The sequence below is a fragment of the Scyliorhinus torazame genome, chromosome 1 (genome assembly GCF_047496885.1).
Source record: "Scyliorhinus torazame isolate Kashiwa2021f chromosome 1, sScyTor2.1, whole genome shotgun sequence".
In the NCBI taxonomy this organism is placed as follows: domain Eukaryota; kingdom Metazoa; phylum Chordata; class Chondrichthyes; order Carcharhiniformes; family Scyliorhinidae; genus Scyliorhinus; species Scyliorhinus torazame.
The window spans coordinates 118997981-119014934 of record NC_092707.1 but is presented as its reverse complement, the minus strand read 5'-3'; the positions used below and the strand labels follow the sequence as shown (position 1 = coordinate 119014934).

The window sequence follows — 16954 nt, the reverse complement described above, 5'->3', positions numbered from 1 at the left end:
TCCCTGAAACGATTATCACTCGACTGCAGCATCACAGGGGACATGATGTGTTGGAATATGTCAATCCACAGGTCTGGGCGGAATACCCATCACAAGTGGGAAAGACAAATGTTACACCTATTCAGGTAACGATTAAGGACCATGTAAAGCTGCCTTCCATTCGGCAATACCCCCTGAAACCCCAAGCTGCCCCGTCTACAGACAAATTAATCCGAGAGCTGTTGCAACAGGGTATTTTGGTCCCTTGCCAATCAGAATGTAACACCCCCATACTTGCTGTGCCTAAACCAGCCAAGCTAGACCAGTACCGATTCGTCCAGGATTTACGTTCAATCAATGCCATCGCACATCCGTTACGTGCTCTCACTCTCCAACAGGATATTACGGTGTATAGCTCTCACTCGGTCATCGCAGTACTGAGGCAACTGCAGACTCAGCATCTTACCGCAGCTCATCAGAATAGGTATGAGATATACCTTTTGAACAATCCATGTCTGACATTTAAACACTGTACCACTATCAATCCAGCCTGTTTTCTTAGTGGTCCCCCTGTCCATGAAGACGCACCTGGCCACGACTGTTTAGACTTGATTCAGGAAACTACCACAATAAGGGACGATCTGAGTGATATTCCGTTAGAACAACCTGACATGATTATGTAAGGTCAAATATCCCACTGGGGTTTAGTTAATGACCTACTACAGGCCCTCCTTATGCACGCGCAGATTTCCGTCATTAAATACGCTGCCCATACAAACGGTAAGACCCCAGTTGACGTTGGTAATGAACAAGCAGATTGTGCAGCGCGGACAGCCGCGCAAATTCAGCAAGTGATGGTGCCTAAAATGTTAAGTCAGACTAAACGATCTGCTATAAATAGGTCTGTCTCTGACAAGCCAATGCCAACCATCCAAGACGTCATAAGGTTACAGGAGGACGCTCCTGAGAGTGATAAACAAATGTGGAAACGATTAGGTTGTATATATGATTCTGTTTCTTCTTTATGGACCACGCCAGCACATCAGACTTGTATGTCTGATGTACTGGCTTTATGGGTCGTTGAATGTGTACACTTTGCAACTCATTGTGGGGTTCGGGGGACTAGTGATTTGTTGCTCGACACTTGGTGGCACCCTAAAATGCAGGGGTTGCCCCAGAGTATCAGCACTCGGTGTTTAATCTGTCAGCAATATAACACCAGCAAAGGTATCCCTTGTGGTATGGGGCAAACCCCGTTGCCCAATGGTCCCTTTGAGATGCTCCAAATGGATTACATTGAGTTAGACAGATGTCAATGTTATACATATGTTTTGGTTATTGTGGATGTGTTCAGCAGATGGGTTGAGGCGTATCCGACTATCGATAATAAAGCTGCTACTGTGGTTAAAGTTCTGATGCGGGAAATCATTCCCCGGTACGGTATACCAGCTCAGTTGAGTTCTGATAACGGGCCTCATTTTCTTGGACAGATTAACCTGCCTCCCTTCCCCAGCGCTATTTTACAGGTGTGGAGCATGATGGGGTGGCTACGCACCTCCTGTGTGATCTTCGGCCTCACCTCACTTGGAGTGACATCGGCGACGGACATGGAAAAGGGAAATATTATCTACATTTGTCACCCCAACCAAACTACATGGACATTTTGTTTATGCAGAGGTGATGTTCTTCAATGCCCCCATATACGAGGTCATGGTATCGACTCATGGAAGGTCATCAAATTAAGGGATAATGCAGGACTCATGAAGCAATTGCACCAGTCCCGGTGATGGGAAGAGAACATTGCATGGACATTGCCTTGTTTTTGGAGTTCATGTAAATTTGATTTTGGATGTGTTAAGATTGGTGCCACAAAGGTAAAGTCAGACCGTGCGGAGAGGGTAGGAAGGGGTTGTGAGAGAGAGAGAGAGGGGGACTAGAAAGAGGACGGGGCGTGTAAGGAGGGGAGTACAACTGGAACGTAGGTTATCAGGAGATACACTTAAGTCATTTAGGGCCCAGACTGAGGAAAACCCGGGTAGTATGAATCCCTTCTACCAGATTTACCACCGCTTGTATGGCCAGGGATGGGTTGTCTGCTACCCGAACCCCGCAGCGGTGTCTCGGTTATTTTCTGTTTCACCGCTTTGGGGCACTCCTCAAACGGTGGTTCATTGTCAGCATTCCGAGCCACCGCCCGAGCAAGTCACTCTTCCTTAGGTTCCAGGTTCAGCACCACCGGCTATTTGCCTTCCCCTTCCTCGGGATAATTCCCACTCACAGTATGATAGGCTGCAACGGTGGAGGGCGTACATACCTAGCCATTTCACTCCCAATAGGGACTCCCGGTCACACGAGAATTGTTTCAGCAGTGACGGGTACGGCTGTTTGCTGGTAGAGGTGGAAACGAATATAACATGTCTGTTCCCCACCTGTACGAACAGGAGGTGTCATATCACCCAGGCGTCTGGCCAATGCGTTTGTTACAACACCACCTGCGTTCCATTGAACGCCGGCCTCCAGCTCCTTTGTGGCTGGGCGAATGTCTCTCACTAGGGCTTTCCGCATTGCTAGGAGGTGATGCAAGCCTGTACACGGAGCAAGGATACTATTTTTTATGGCACAGCGACCAATGTTTTGTCACCCCCATTTCCCCGCCAAATTGCTATTGGGACTCTAGTCCCTACCACAGTCCCCTGCCCCTCTGCGTGGATACTGCATAATCAGCTAGCACGCCGGGCAGTCTGAGCTGAATTCTGCTAGAACTGGAAAAAAAACCTCAGGTTCTCGCACCCAACCGGGGCCACTCAGCTGGATGGGGAATTCTGAGCGTCTTGACACTGGGAGGTGTGGGGGGTTCCTTGGCGGTCAGCGATAGGAATTATTTTATTTGTGGCCTACCATCCTGGGAAACGAAACCTTGGGAGCCCTCGGGGCAATAACCAAGGAATTGTCTCAGCTGCGGTTGTTTGCACTGCAGAACCGGTATGCTCTTGACTATCTTCTGGGCCGTGAGGGTGGGGTATGCGCCATAGTGCAGGGCAAGTGTATCATGGGAGTTCAAGACTTAACTGCTAACATCACTAAATTTATGGATCGCATACGGGATCACCTGGACGGAATGCAGGACCCTGGCTCTTGGGGTAACTGGGGATTTGGAGGTTGGAAGGACTGGTTGATAAATATGGCCATGTATTTAGCAGTGGCAATTGGCTGCATCTTTGTGGGCCTGGCCATCCTTAAATGCGTGATGGCTAGAATGCGGGGTGCACTAGAACAGATAGACGCCCCATGAATCTTGGCTGTTAGGATCCACGAGGGTGCAGCAGATGAGGGGGGGGCTACAACAGGAATTGGAAATGCAGCGATGAATCTTTTTAGATGAAGGGCCGTAGCTACGGATTGAATAGCTAGGTTATCATGAAATGATAAAAGGAGGGAATGACGAATGTGATATAAAATAGTTATTTTAAAGATATTAGTTACTGTAATGTAGATATAGGCCGGTCTAATTCATGTTAGTTCACAGACCAAGGATTTCAGAGAGCATGGCAAGGAAGGGGGGATGGGGTGTTTAGAGTATGAGGAGAAAAGGATGCTGGGTAATAAGAGGCCAGGGGAAGGAATGAGAAGTGAGCCAATTAGGATGTATGGCCAGGTCAGGAGGGGTATAGGATGACCTATGGGAATCGTGTATGTGAAACTTGATGCCATTTGAATGTGTTGGTAGAGATTTCTTTGTTCTACAGAATCACTTGATTCTGGAGAGCTAGGAGGCAGCTTGCGTCCTGGGTTTTTGTGAAACGAGTCAGACTTGCAAGTCAAATAAAAATAACTAATGCTATGCCTACAAATCTCGGGTTTTATTGAGGCCAGACTAACGGGTAAAGAGAGTTATGTTTTATCATAAGATGATCAGTCTTTAAGGGGACTGTAACAGCTGTTGCATTACGACCCAGACTCATACTTTTTCAGAGACACTGAGAAATGCTGCTGGACAAACAAGTTTATAACAAAACTGATTTGGTACCTTACCAGATTGGTGATGAACACAAGCAATGTGGCATTTTGGCGAAGTGAGAATTGACTTGCAATTTTGTCTTGTGGTCTGGGATTTTTGGTAAGAAATGCATTGAATTTCTTTGCTTGTTTGATCCATATTGTTGATTTGTTCAGCCATGAAGAAATTGTTATATCGGTGAGATTGAACATTGATGTCCACATGATTGACTGTTTTGTCCTCTTGAATATTGGGACTTCCAACAATACCTTCTCCAAAGAAAGTTGCATGCAGAACAAAAACTTAATGAAAACAAATTCTATATAAATCCAGTCTATATAATCTGTACCCAGTAACAAATTACATTTATCTAACATGTAGAAAACATCTCCAAGTACTTCATCAGTGTTGCTGAATAAGATTGCATGCTGAGCTTCATAAGCTTTGGGCAGCACGGTAGCACAGTGGTTAGCACAGTTGCTTCACAGCTCCAGGGTCCCAGGTCCGATTCCCGGCTTGGGCCACTGTCTGTGCGGAGTCTGCAGTGAAAAAATGAAATGAAAATCGCTTATTGTCACAAGTAGGCTTCAATGAAGTTACTGTGAAAAGCCCCTAGTCGCCACATTCCGGCGCCTGTTCGGGGAGGCTGGTGCAGGAATTGAAACGTGCTGCTGGCCTGCCTTTGCTTTAAAAGCCAGCTCTTTAGCCCTGTGCTAAACCAGCCCATATATTTCTCCCCGTATTTGCGTGGGTTTCCTCCGGGTGCTCTGGTTTCCTCCCACAGTCCAAAGATGTGCAGGTTAGGTGGATTTGCCATGCAAAATTGCCCTTAGGTTAGGTGGGGTTGCTGGGTTACGGGGTTACGGGGACAGGGTGGAACTGTGGCCTTAAGTAGGGTGCTCTTTCCATGAGCCGGTGCAGACTCGATGAGCCAAATGGCCTCCTTCTGCACTGTAAATTCTATGAAGGAAATAGTTGCACAAGTGACCAAAGATTTGGCTAATTAGATCGGATTTAAAGAGTGGGTAAAGGAGGATAGCGATGCAGCTAGTTTTAAGGAGGGAATTCCAGGGCTTTATGCCGATGGTCGGTAAGGTGCAAACAGGGTGTCAAGGTGATCCAACCAAAATACTCCCAGATGTACACAAAATGTATATCCTTGTAACACTTTGGTCTCCAATTGCTGTAAATGACCTAAAATTGAATTTAATCCTTTAATTATTAACTGGTATAAATAATGAACCATTAGAAATTGGTGGTTGGTGCTTATTTTTCTAATGAAGATAATGCTATGCTTTTCTCTTGTGGGTCGAAGTTAACTTTTGAACCATCTTGTCAACAGGAATTCTTTCATTGCCCTATGCTGAAATTGAAGAACCATTTGAAGCTTGGTACAATGAGACTGGGGAAGTCAGCCGCATTGACTACTATGATGGTATAGTTTTGATCGGTGTAAATTATTCTTATGGCTTTCAAAAGATCATAAGGCAAGGGGCACTTGGTCTACCAAGTCTGCTCTGCCAGTCAATGAGATCATGACTGATAAGCTATACTCCTCCACTCCACTTTCCCGCCTTATCCATATACTCCTCGATTCCCTTACTGATTAAAAATCTGTCTATCTCAGCCTTGAACATACTTGGCGACCCAGCCTCTATCTGCGGTAAAAATTTCCACAGATTCACTACCCTCAGAGAAGAAATTCCTCCTCTCCTTTGTCTTAAATGGGCGACCCCTTACGCTGAGATTATGCTCTCTGGTCCTGGACTCTCCCACAAGGGAAAACAACATGTGCAGGTTAGATGGGGTGACGGGTGGGGAGAGGTTTGGGCCTAGATGGGGTGCTCTTTCAGAGGGTTGGTGCAGACTAGATAGGCTGAATGGTGTCCTGCACTGTAAGGATTCTAACCTCTCAGCATCTATCATGACAAGCCCCCTGAGAATCCTTAATGTCCCAATAAGGTCGCCTCTCATTCTTCTAAACTCCAATGAGTACTCTCCCAACCTACACAACCTCATAAGAAAATCCCTCCATACCCGAGATCAACCGAGTACCTTCTATGGACTGTCTCCAATGCCAGTATATTTTTCCTTAGATAAGGGGACCAAAACTGTTCACAGTATTCCCGGTGTGGTCTAACTAGTTCCTTGTATAGTTTTAGCAAAACTTCCCTATACTAAAACTCCCATTCCCATTGAAATAAAGGCTAACATTTCATTTGTCTCCCCAATTATCTGCTGAACTTGCATGCTAGCTTTTTATGATTTATACACAAGGATCTCCAAATAATATTCAACTGCTTTATTCTTCCTACCAAAGTGCTACAGAAAGTATAGAATATAATGACCTATTCAACTAAGATGTCATTGGGACATCTGCCAGGTTTTTTCCCACTCACCTGACCTATCCATATCCCTCTGTCGACTCTGTGTCACCTTCATCACTTTGCCTTCCCACCCATTTTTGTGTCACCCGCAAACTTGGCAATTGTACATTCACTTCCCTCGCCCAAGTCATTGATATATATTGTAAATAATTGTGGCCCCGACAACTTGAATACACTTGTTTTGTCTCTGAATCTACTCTAATAATTTAATTAAGACTAAATTTATACTCAATGAGCAATATTAGGATAGATTTTGACTTAGTTTACCTTCTTATCCGCTGGGTTAAGGATCAGCAGGGGGAACATAACCTATAAATAGGAGCAGGAGCAGACCATACAGCCCCTCGAGCCTGCTTCGCCAATCAATACGAACTGGCTGTTCTTCTGCCTCCGCTTCCCTTATTACTTGATTCACTGTGAAACCAAAAATCTACCTCTGCCTTAAATATGCTTAATGATGGAGCATCCACAACCCGGTGGGATGGAGAATTCCAAAGACTCTCAACTCTTTCAGTGAAGGCACCTCTCCTCATTTCAGCCCTAAAGGACCTGCTGCTTTTCTGGGGCCTGTGCCCCCCCGTGTTTTTGATTTCCCAGCCAGGTGAAACAACATCAGTGTGTCTACTCTGTCGAGTCCCTTCAGAATCTTGTATGTTTCAATGAGGTCGCCTCTCATTCTTTTAAATTTCACACGTTGTAGACCCAATTTACTCAGCCTAACATCAGGAGAGGACAATAATATTAACAACTTCAAGTTTTACTTGTCTCAAATCTGGGATGTTCTGGTCAATGGGAGTGTCAATTTGGATGAAAAAAAACCATGGGCTGGATTCTCGGCCCCGCCGCACCACTTTTCTGCCCCAATCCGCCTGCGGGATTCTCCGTTACGCCGGCCAGTCAATGGGGGTTCCCATTGTGGGGCAGCCCCACGGCTTCGGGAAACCCCCGGGCGCCGGCAAAACGGAGAATCCCGTCAGCGGAGAATCCCGCCCCAGATTTTTATTTTGATGACTTTATAATTTGTAACAGAAATTTGCAACATCCTTCCTTCATATTGATGGTGATGTGACTCAGAATCCTACACTGAAAACAGAATTTCAGTAGAGGTGTGTTGAACATGGACCCGAGAGTGATCTGCTCACAGGACATGGGACCATTTAATATCATCTCTATCTAAGACAGAAACCTTTTAATAGTTATGATCTTTAATAACTCAACAAAAGCTTCTACCAATTTTGCAGGCCAGGTTATAACCCTACAATATGGATTCCTAAAGCCAGACGGAATTAGTTTTAAGATTTCTCCAGAAACTACGGAAACTGAAACAAACGTTATGAAATGCTTCCAATTAAATGGAACCATCTTTGATCCTGTCTATGCTCAGCCTATTATTCCAAATTTGCAAGGTTTTCGGGTAAGGAGGTGCATTATAGAGTGGAATAAGCTGAGAAATAATTCCATTTAGGATTGCCGACTGTGATTAAATGCATTCCTGGAGGTTTCATCACATAGTTGCCCCCACACTCTAACCATTAGTCGATCAACACATCCATCCTTGTGATGTACGACCTTTCCTACACTGGTTATGAAGCAGTAAGACTAATTACCCATTTTCAGTATTTTTATATCTGGTCACGAGAAACATTCAAAGAAAATTGCGCCCCAATTTTTAAAAACATTTCCCGATGATCTTTCTCCAGGGTTGCATGTTCTGGTGATTGATCTTCACCATTGTGGAGTATCGATCCAATCCTGGAGGGTTGGCAACCCTAAGTGAAATGCTAATTACGTAGAGCGGAATGACTGCATGTTGGACTGAAGAAGCTGTTACTGCACGTTTTAAGGGTACATTTATTACAGCATAGCGAAGACATTTGGTGTCACTCCCTTGTACCAGAATAAGGGGCGTCATTCTCCGACCCCCCCGCCGGGTCGGAGAATCGCCGGGGGCTGCCGTGAATCCCGCCCCCGCCGGTTGCCAAAGTCTCCGGCACCGGATATTCGGCGGGGGCGGGAATCGGGCCGCGCCGGTTGGCGGGCCCCCCCGCTCGATTCTCCGGCCCGGATGGGCCGAAGTCCCGCCGATAAATTGCCTGTCCCGCCGGCGTAAATTAAAGTACCTATTTACCGGCGGGACAAGGCAGCGTGGGCGGGCTCCGGGGTCCTGGGGGGAGGGGGCACGGGGCGATCTGACCCCGGGGGGTGCCCCCACGGTGGCCTGGCCCGCGATCGGGGCCCATCGATCCGCGGGCGGGCCTGTGCCGTGGGGGCACTCTTTCCCTTCCGCCTCTGCCATGGCGGAAGCGGAAGAGACTCCCTCCACATGCGCGGGAAACTTTCAGCGGCCACTGACGCTCCCGCGCATGCGCCGCCCCGCCATGTCATTTCCGCGACAGCTGGCGGGGCAACAAAGGCCGTTTCCGCCAGCTGGCGGGGCGGAAATTCCTCCGGCGTCGGCCTAGCCCCTCAATGTTGGGGCAATGATGCGGAGCATCCCGCACCTTTGGGGCGGCGCGATGCCCGTCTGATTGGCGCCGTTTTGGGTGCCAGTCGGCGGACATCGCGCCGTTTCGGGAGAATTTTGCCCCAGGTCACATAACATTTTAGATTCTGTTGGAAATGTCCTGTGGGAACCTGAATCAAGAGACATATTTTTGTAAGGATGGTATTTACTATCTATTTATTAGCCACCGTCTGAAAGATAAATTAAACTAATACAGAATCTTGCTGAAAACTAGGATTTTATTTGTGCTTACTAAACTAATGGGGATGGATAGAAAACTGGTTAGCAGACAGGAAGCAAAAAGTTGGAATAAATAGGTCTTTTTCTGATTGGCAGGCAGTGACTAGTGGGGTAACGCAGGGTTCTGTGCTAGGACCCCAACTGTTCACATCATATATTATTGATTTGGATGAGAGAACTAAATGTATCATCTCCAAATTTGCAGATGATACGAAGTTGGGTGGGAGGGTGAACTGTGAGGAGCATGCAAAGATGCTTCAGCAGGATTTGGACAGGCTGAGTGAATGGGCACATGCATGGCAGATGCAGTGTAACGTGGATAAATGTGAGCTTATCCGTTTCAGTAGCAAAAATAGAAAGGCAGATTATTATTTGAATGGGTGTAAATTGAGAAAGGTGGATACTCAGCGAGACGTTGGTGTCCTCGTTCTTCAGTCGCTGAAAGTAAGCGGCAGTAAAGAAGGCAAATGGTATGTTGGCCTTCATAGCGAGAGGATTGGAGTAGAGAAATAGGGATGTTTTATTACAATTGTATAGGGCATTTGTGAGGCCACACTTGGAGTATTGTGTGCAGTTTTGATGTCCTTATCTGTGGAAGGATGTTCTTGCTATGGAAGGAGTGCAGCGAAGGTTTACAAGGCTGATTCCTGGGATGGCAGGACTGTCATATGAGGAGAGACTAAGTCGGTTAGGATTATATTCACTGGAGTTTAGAAGAGTAAGAGGGGATCTCATAGAAACTTACAAAATTCTAACAGGTTTAGACAGGGTAGATTCAGAAAGACTGTTCCCAATGGCGGGGGAGTCCAGAACTAGGGGTCATAGTTTGAGGATAAGGGTTAAACCTTTTAGGACTGAGGTGAGGAGAAACCTCTTCACCCAGAGAGTAGTGAATCTGTGGAATGCGCTACCACAGAAAGTAGTTGAGGCCAAAACATTGTGTAGTTTAAAGAGGGAATTAGATATAGCTCTTGGGGCTAAAGGGATCAATGAATATGGGGGAAAGGTGGGATCAGGGTATTGAACTTGATGATCAGCCATGATCATAATGAATGGCAGACCAGGCTCGAAGAGCCGAATGGTTTCCTCCTGCTTCTATTTTCTAAGTTTCTATGTTTCTTAGTTCATAAAGGAAGATGACTACAAAGGAATTCATTGCAGTGTGTGGCACAATTTTACTGTTATCGGTAAAAAGGAGAACACCTACACCATGTGGATTGCCAATTTTCAGGACGAACCCATTCCTGTCCATTATGAAATGAAAGGATTCAACACCTTGTTTGGCGGACACTATGACAAATATGAAATAGATTACAATGAGTTGGAGCATTATGTGGACCCAAATGTCTTCACAATCGTTGAAGGTAAATCAGCTGGAAACTGTTACTGAAGCCTTTTAGAGCACTACTATTTTATGTGATCATTATTACGTTTATTGAGTTTTAAAGGATTGAGCCAGGGAAGAATTAATAGATTTGATCACTCACTCTATTGGTCTGCTTCATAAAGCTTAATTTAACCGTTCAAGAGAACTCCCTAGTACTTTCCTGTTTATGTTTAAAAACCCTTTCAAAACTTTGATCGTTTTAATTTGCAAAGCATCCTGGTTGTCATAAAGTGGCAATGTGCTTGAGATCTGGTAATGCTATGTACATGTTGTGCACATATGGCCGGCACCATGGCACAGTAGTTAGCATTGCTGCTTCACACCGCCAAGGACCTGGGTTGAATTCCGACCTTGGGTGACTGTGAAGTTTGCATGTTCTCCTCGTGTCTGTGTGGGTTTCCTCTGGGTGCTCCGCATTTCCTCCCACAGTCCAAAGATGTACAGTGTTCAAAAGGATAGTTGGGGTTACTCGGTTACGGGATAGGTTGGGGGTGTGGGCTTAGGTAGGGTGCTCTTTCCAAGGACCAGTGCCAACTCGATGGGCTGAATGTCCTCCTGCACTGTAAGGATTCTATGATTCTATGTTGTGTTCCCAGTCTCATTCTTGGTGGGTGTTGAGTGGAAAACAAGTTTTTTTTGAGAGGGAATGGAGCAAAGTCTCTGTTATTATAGGTTACGCTCTTGAACTTCTTAATGGCCATTAAGGTTCAGGAGCAAGTAGTTTAGGAATGATGCGTGCTGGAGGAAGGAACCAGAGGTTGAAGCGAGAATCACAGAATCACTGAAAATACAGTGCATAAGAGGCCCTTCGGCCCATCGAATGTGCACCAACACATGAAAAACATCTGAGCTACCCAACTAATCCCATTTGCCAGCACTTGTCCCATAACTTTGAATGTTATGATGTGTCAAGTGCTCATCTACGTATTTTTCAAAGGATATGAGGCAACTTACCTCTACCACCCTCCCATGCAGTGCATTCCAGACTGTACCACCCTCTGGACAAAAAGGTTTTTCCACACATTCCCCCCCCCTAAACCTCCTGCACCGCATCCTGAATTTGTGTTCCCTCGTGATTGACCCTTCAACTAAAGGGAACAGCTGCTCCCTAACCACCCTAACCATGCCCCTCATAATCTTGTACGCCTCGATCAGGTTGCCCCTTGGTCTTCTCTGCTCTAACTAAAACAACCCTAGCCTATTCAATCTCTCTTTATAACTTAAATGTTCCATCTCAGGCAACATCCTGGTGAATCTCATCTGCACCCCCTTCAGTACATTCTTCCTATAATGTGGTGACCAGAATTGCACTACTCCAGCTGTGGCCTGACTAAAGTTTTATACAACTCTAACATGACCTCCCTGTTTTTGTAATCTATGCCTCGATTGATGAAGGCAAATGTCCCATATGTCTTTTTTACCACCCCATTAACTTGCCCTCCTACCTTCAGAGACCTGTGGACAAATATGCCAAGATCCCTTTGTTTCTCAGAACTTTCCAGTGTCATGTCATTCATTGAATATTTCCTTGTTAAATTTCTCCTTCCAAAGTGTTAAATTCCATCTGCCACTTGTCTGCCCATTTGACCACCCATCTCTATCTTCCTGTAACCCAAGACACTCAACCTCACTGTTAACCACCCAGCCAATCTGTGTCATCCGCAAACTTACTAATCCTATCCCCCACATCTATGTTGTTTATATATATGATGAATAATAGGGGACCCAGCACAGATCCCCGTGGTACGCCACTGGACATTGGCTTCCAGTCACTAAAGCAGGCATCTGTCATCACCCTCTGTCTCCTACAACTAAGCCAATTTTGAATCCACCTTATCAAATTACCCTGTATCCCATGTGCATTTGCCTTCTTTATAAGTCTCCCATATGGGACTTTGTCAAAATCTTTGCTGACATCCATATAAACTACATCAATTGCACTACCCTCATCTACACACCTGGTCACCTCCTCACAAAATTCAATAAAGTTAGACATGACCTTCCTCTGACAAAGCCATGTTGACTATCCCTGATCAAACGTTGCCTCTCAAGTGGAGATAGAGTCTCTCCTTCCGAATTTTCTCCAATAGTTCCCCTACCACTGACATGAAACTCATTGGTCTACAGTTCCCTGGCTTATCTCTATAACTCTTCTTAAATAGTGGAATCATATTAGCTGTTCTCCAGTCCACTGGCATCACCCCCGTTGCCAGAGAGGAATAAAAAATTTGGGTCAGAGTCCCTGCAATCTCCTCCCTCGCCTCTCACAGCAGCCTGGGACACAATTCATCAGGACCTGAAGATTTGACCACTTTCCAGCCTGCCAACATGTTCAATACCTTGTCGCTATGTCAATTTGCTCAAGAACCTCACAGTCTCTCTCCAAGGGTTCCATACTTAGATCCTCATTCTCTTAGGTGAAGACAGATGTGAAGTATTTATTCAACACCCTACTAGTGTCCTCTGGCTCCACCCACAGATTGCTCCCTTGGTCCCTACTCCTTTCCTGGTTATCCTTTTCCCCTTGATACTTATAGACTATCTTGGGCTTTTCCGTACTTTTACCAGCCAGAGATTTCTCATATCCCCTCTTTGCTCTCCTAATTGCTTTCTAAAGTACCAGCCTGCACTTTCTGTACTCCACTAAATCCTCTGCTGATTTGTTCCCCTTGCACTTGCTAAAAGCCCCTCTTGTTCTTCTCATTAAATCTTGATTATTTCTGGTCATCCATGGTTTCTGAGCTTGTTACTCCTTCCTATTACCCTAGAGGGAATATGTTGGGTCTGTACCCTGCCCATTTCCTTTTTGAATGCCCCCCACTGCTCTTCTGTAAATTTCACCGCAAGTAACTCTTCCCAGTCTACCTTGGTCCTGCCTTATTTTATTAAAATCCGCTCTCCCCTAATCCAAAACCATTTTTTGCAACTTTCTATTTCCTTGTCCATAACCAGTTTAAATTGTACAATGTTGTGGTCGCTATCACTCAAATGCTCCTCCACCAATGTTTCCACCACCTGTCCGGCTTCATTCCCCAGAATTAGGTCAGCACTGTGCCGGCCCTTGTTGGACCCTCTACGTATTGACCTAAAATGTTCTCTTGTGTACATTTTTTGAACTTCACTCCATCTAAGCCCTTAACACTATGACTATCCCAATTAATGTTGGGAAAGATGAAATCACCTAATATAACTACCCTATTATTATTTTTAGACACCTCTGTAAATTGCACACATATTTGCTTCTCCATTTCCCACTGACTATCTGGGGATCTATAATAAACACCTATCAATGTGGCTGTCCCTTTTTTATTCCTAATTTCTACCCACAAAGCTTCGTTTGGTGTCCCCTCCAAACTATCATCTCTCCTTCTGCAACAATGGACTCCTGAACTAATAATGCAATGCTTTTTCCTCTTTTACCCCCTCCCCTGTCTCGCCTGTAGATTCTATATCCTTGGATGTTGGGCTGCCAATCCTGCCCCCTCCCTCAACCACGTATCCGTGTTGGCCACTATATCACAATTCCACGTGTCCATCTCACCCTTAACTCATCCGTTTTATCTGTCATACTCCTGGCAGTAAAGTCGAGGCCATCCAGTCTTGCCTTACTCCCGTGAAACTTAATACAGCTGTATTCGCACTCACTTGATAGCAGTGGCAAACCCCGCCACCAGGGATGTTAGTCCCGCTCTGGTTCAGATGTTGACCATCCCGCTTGTACAGGTCCCATTTTCCCAGAAACGATCCCGGTGATCTGGTAAATTCCTGATGCAAGATCTCATCCCTCTTTCTACCCATGTCATTGGTACCAACATGTACCATGACCTCTGCCTCATCACCTTCCACATTCAGGATGCTCTGCAGCTATTCAGCGACATAACGGACCCTGGCACCAGGGAGGCAACACACCATCCTGGAGTCACATTGATGTCCTCAGTGGTGTCTATCTGTTCCCCTGACTATAGAATCCCTTATCACTATTGCTCTTCCCCCCCCCCCCCCCCCCCCCCCACCCTCACGCACCACCGGAAACAGACAGGCTGCTAGTGGTGCCAGAAGCTTGATTCTGTCTGCACACCCTGGGGGTGCAGACTCCATCAGGCTCCAAAATGGAATACCGATTTGCAAGTGGGATCCAGAGGATACCTGAACTATTTGCCTGTTTCTCTTGGACTGCCTGGCGGTCACCCATTCCCTTCCTTCCTCAAGTCGCTTCAGCTGAGGTGCGACCATCTCTCTAAACGTGCTACCCACAATGCTCTCAGACACGCGGATTCTCCACAGTGACCCCAGCCACCGCTTCAGCTCTGAAACCCAAGCTTCCAGTAGCTGCAGCTGGACACACTTCCTGCACACATGCCGTCCTGGGGACTGGAAATGTGCATGGCTGCCCACATAGAGCAGGAGGAACATACCATGGCTATAAGCTCTCCTGCCATGACTAAATCCTCTAAATTTAAAACTAGAAGTCTTTATATTTTAAAGGGAATACATCAACTAAGTCCTTACCTTGCTACAACAATGACTTACCCACCAGGACTTGCTCACCAATCAGCAGCGCCCATTGGTCCCATGTCATTTTCTGAACTGTGGTGTCACCTCTGAAAGTCGCAGTTGGTGGCCCCAATGGTTTCCCCGCTGCAAGGCCTCCGCTTGCCTTTGAGGACAGGGAGGAAATAAAAGGAGCATCTCGCTCCCTCCTCACCGAACCCCCTCAGTCACAAAAATCCAACTTAAGCACTCTCCTGCAGCCCAGAGTCAGGACTGTAAGATGGCCCACTTTTATACCATCTGAATCTAGCCTCTGAAAACCGTTTGAAGCCAGTTATCTAATTAACTAGCTGCAACTGCAAGCAGCCTGTATGAACTCTGCTTTAAAGCTAGTCTAAAACTCATCACCTTCCCACCCAAACTGCAACTTTTAGTTAATTACTAAATTAAAGAAAGACTAGATTTTATTTAGAAATTAACTCACTTCGGTGGCAGCCATGAGGAGAGTGATCACACATTTGGTGGCTCCCCCTCAAGGTGGACTTCTTTGTTCTTTCCCCAGCTGTAAGTGGTTGTTTTTTTGAGGGCACACGGTGTGTGAGTGCCAAGGGAAGGTGGTAATACTTCTCTGGTGAGTCTGATGCATGGATCAGAGGACAAGAAGTGCCGCGAGAACGAGAGGGCAGCTGGAGCAGGAATGTTTTTGTGGTGCACCACAAGTGAAGATGGCGGAGGGCAAGGGGGCCTCCGACCGGCCCTCCAGGTGGATCGAGCACACAGGACGCTGAGGAGGAGGTTGCAGATGGGGGAACCGCCGAGGGTGATGGTGGTGAGGCTGCATCATTTTTTGGAGAAGGAGAAAATCCTGAAATGGGTGAGGTAGACCAGGAAATGCACCTGGGAAGGGAGTGAGCTGCGAGTCTACCAGGACCTGGGTGCAGAGCTGGTGAAGTGGAGTGCTGGGTTCAACCGGATAAACGCTGCCCTTTTCAAGAAGGGGATGAAGATCAAGCTTGTGGGTGACTCATCAGAAGCAGAAGTTTTATTTTGACTCACCAGAGGAGGTGATGGACTTTGAGGGACCATGGACTGGGAGGAGTGTGAGGACTATGAATTTTGGAGGGAAGCTTTGTGTTCATTGTAAAGTGTATGAGGTGGGCAGTTCAGGGTGTATTTCGACGGGGGAGTTGTCATGGCGAATGTTGCTCTTTGTTTGTTGGTGGTTGGGAGGATCGAGGGGGTTGGTGGACTGGATGGGTGAGGAGAAGTCATAGGCCTTGGGCGGGGGCCGCCATACTCTCTGGTGGGCTAGTTAACGGGAGTGAAGTGGGGGTTTGCCAAGAGGAAGGCATGGGGAGGGATGGCGTTCGTTCTTTGTCTGAGGGTGGAGGGGGGGAAGAGTTGCTGACATGTGAGTGGTTGGTGTGGCGCAGTTGGGAAGGGAGTGATGGCGGCAGACATCCGAAGGCGGGCCTGGAAGGGTGCGTGACGCGAGCCAGGGGCTGGCTCAAAAAGGGGAATGGCTGAGCGGCAGGGGACGGGGGTTAGGGAGCCACCTGACCAGGCTAGTCACGTGGAATGTGCAAGGGTTGAATGGACTGGTTAAACAGTCGCATGTGTTCACGCATTTGAGGAGTCTGAAGGCGGACATTGTGTTTTTACAGGAGATGTATGTGAAGCTGGGGAATCAGACAAGGCTGAGGAAGGAATGGGTGTTCCACTCGAGAATGGACATGAAGATTTGGGGGTTGGCGATGTTGGTTCATAAAAGGGTGGCATTTTAGGTGTGGCATTGTGGCCGATCTGGTGGGTAGGTATGTGAAGGTCAGTGGAGGGGATGTCGCTGGGCCTGGTGAATGTTTGTGCCCTGAATTGGGATAACGTGGACTTTGTGAGGCAGGTGTTGGGGAAGATTCTGGACCTGGACACGCATTGACTGATTATGGGGAGTGTTTTCAATACGGTCCTGG

At 46.6% G+C, this 16954-nt stretch overlaps 1 protein-coding gene across 1 annotated transcript in view; it reads left to right on the top strand.

Annotated features, from left to right (window-relative positions):
* Positions 1 to 16954, top strand: part of LOC140411413 (uncharacterized) — a 222753-nt gene that overhangs the window by 21240 nt on the left and 184559 nt on the right. Inside the window, exons 3-5 of the mRNA XM_072500525.1 lie at positions 5319 to 5411; positions 7605 to 7777; positions 10230 to 10470. Of these exons, the coding sequence (XP_072356626.1) occupies positions 5319 to 5411; positions 7605 to 7777; positions 10230 to 10470 (507 nt within the window). The remainder of the gene's footprint in view (positions 1 to 5318; positions 5412 to 7604; positions 7778 to 10229; positions 10471 to 16954) is intronic.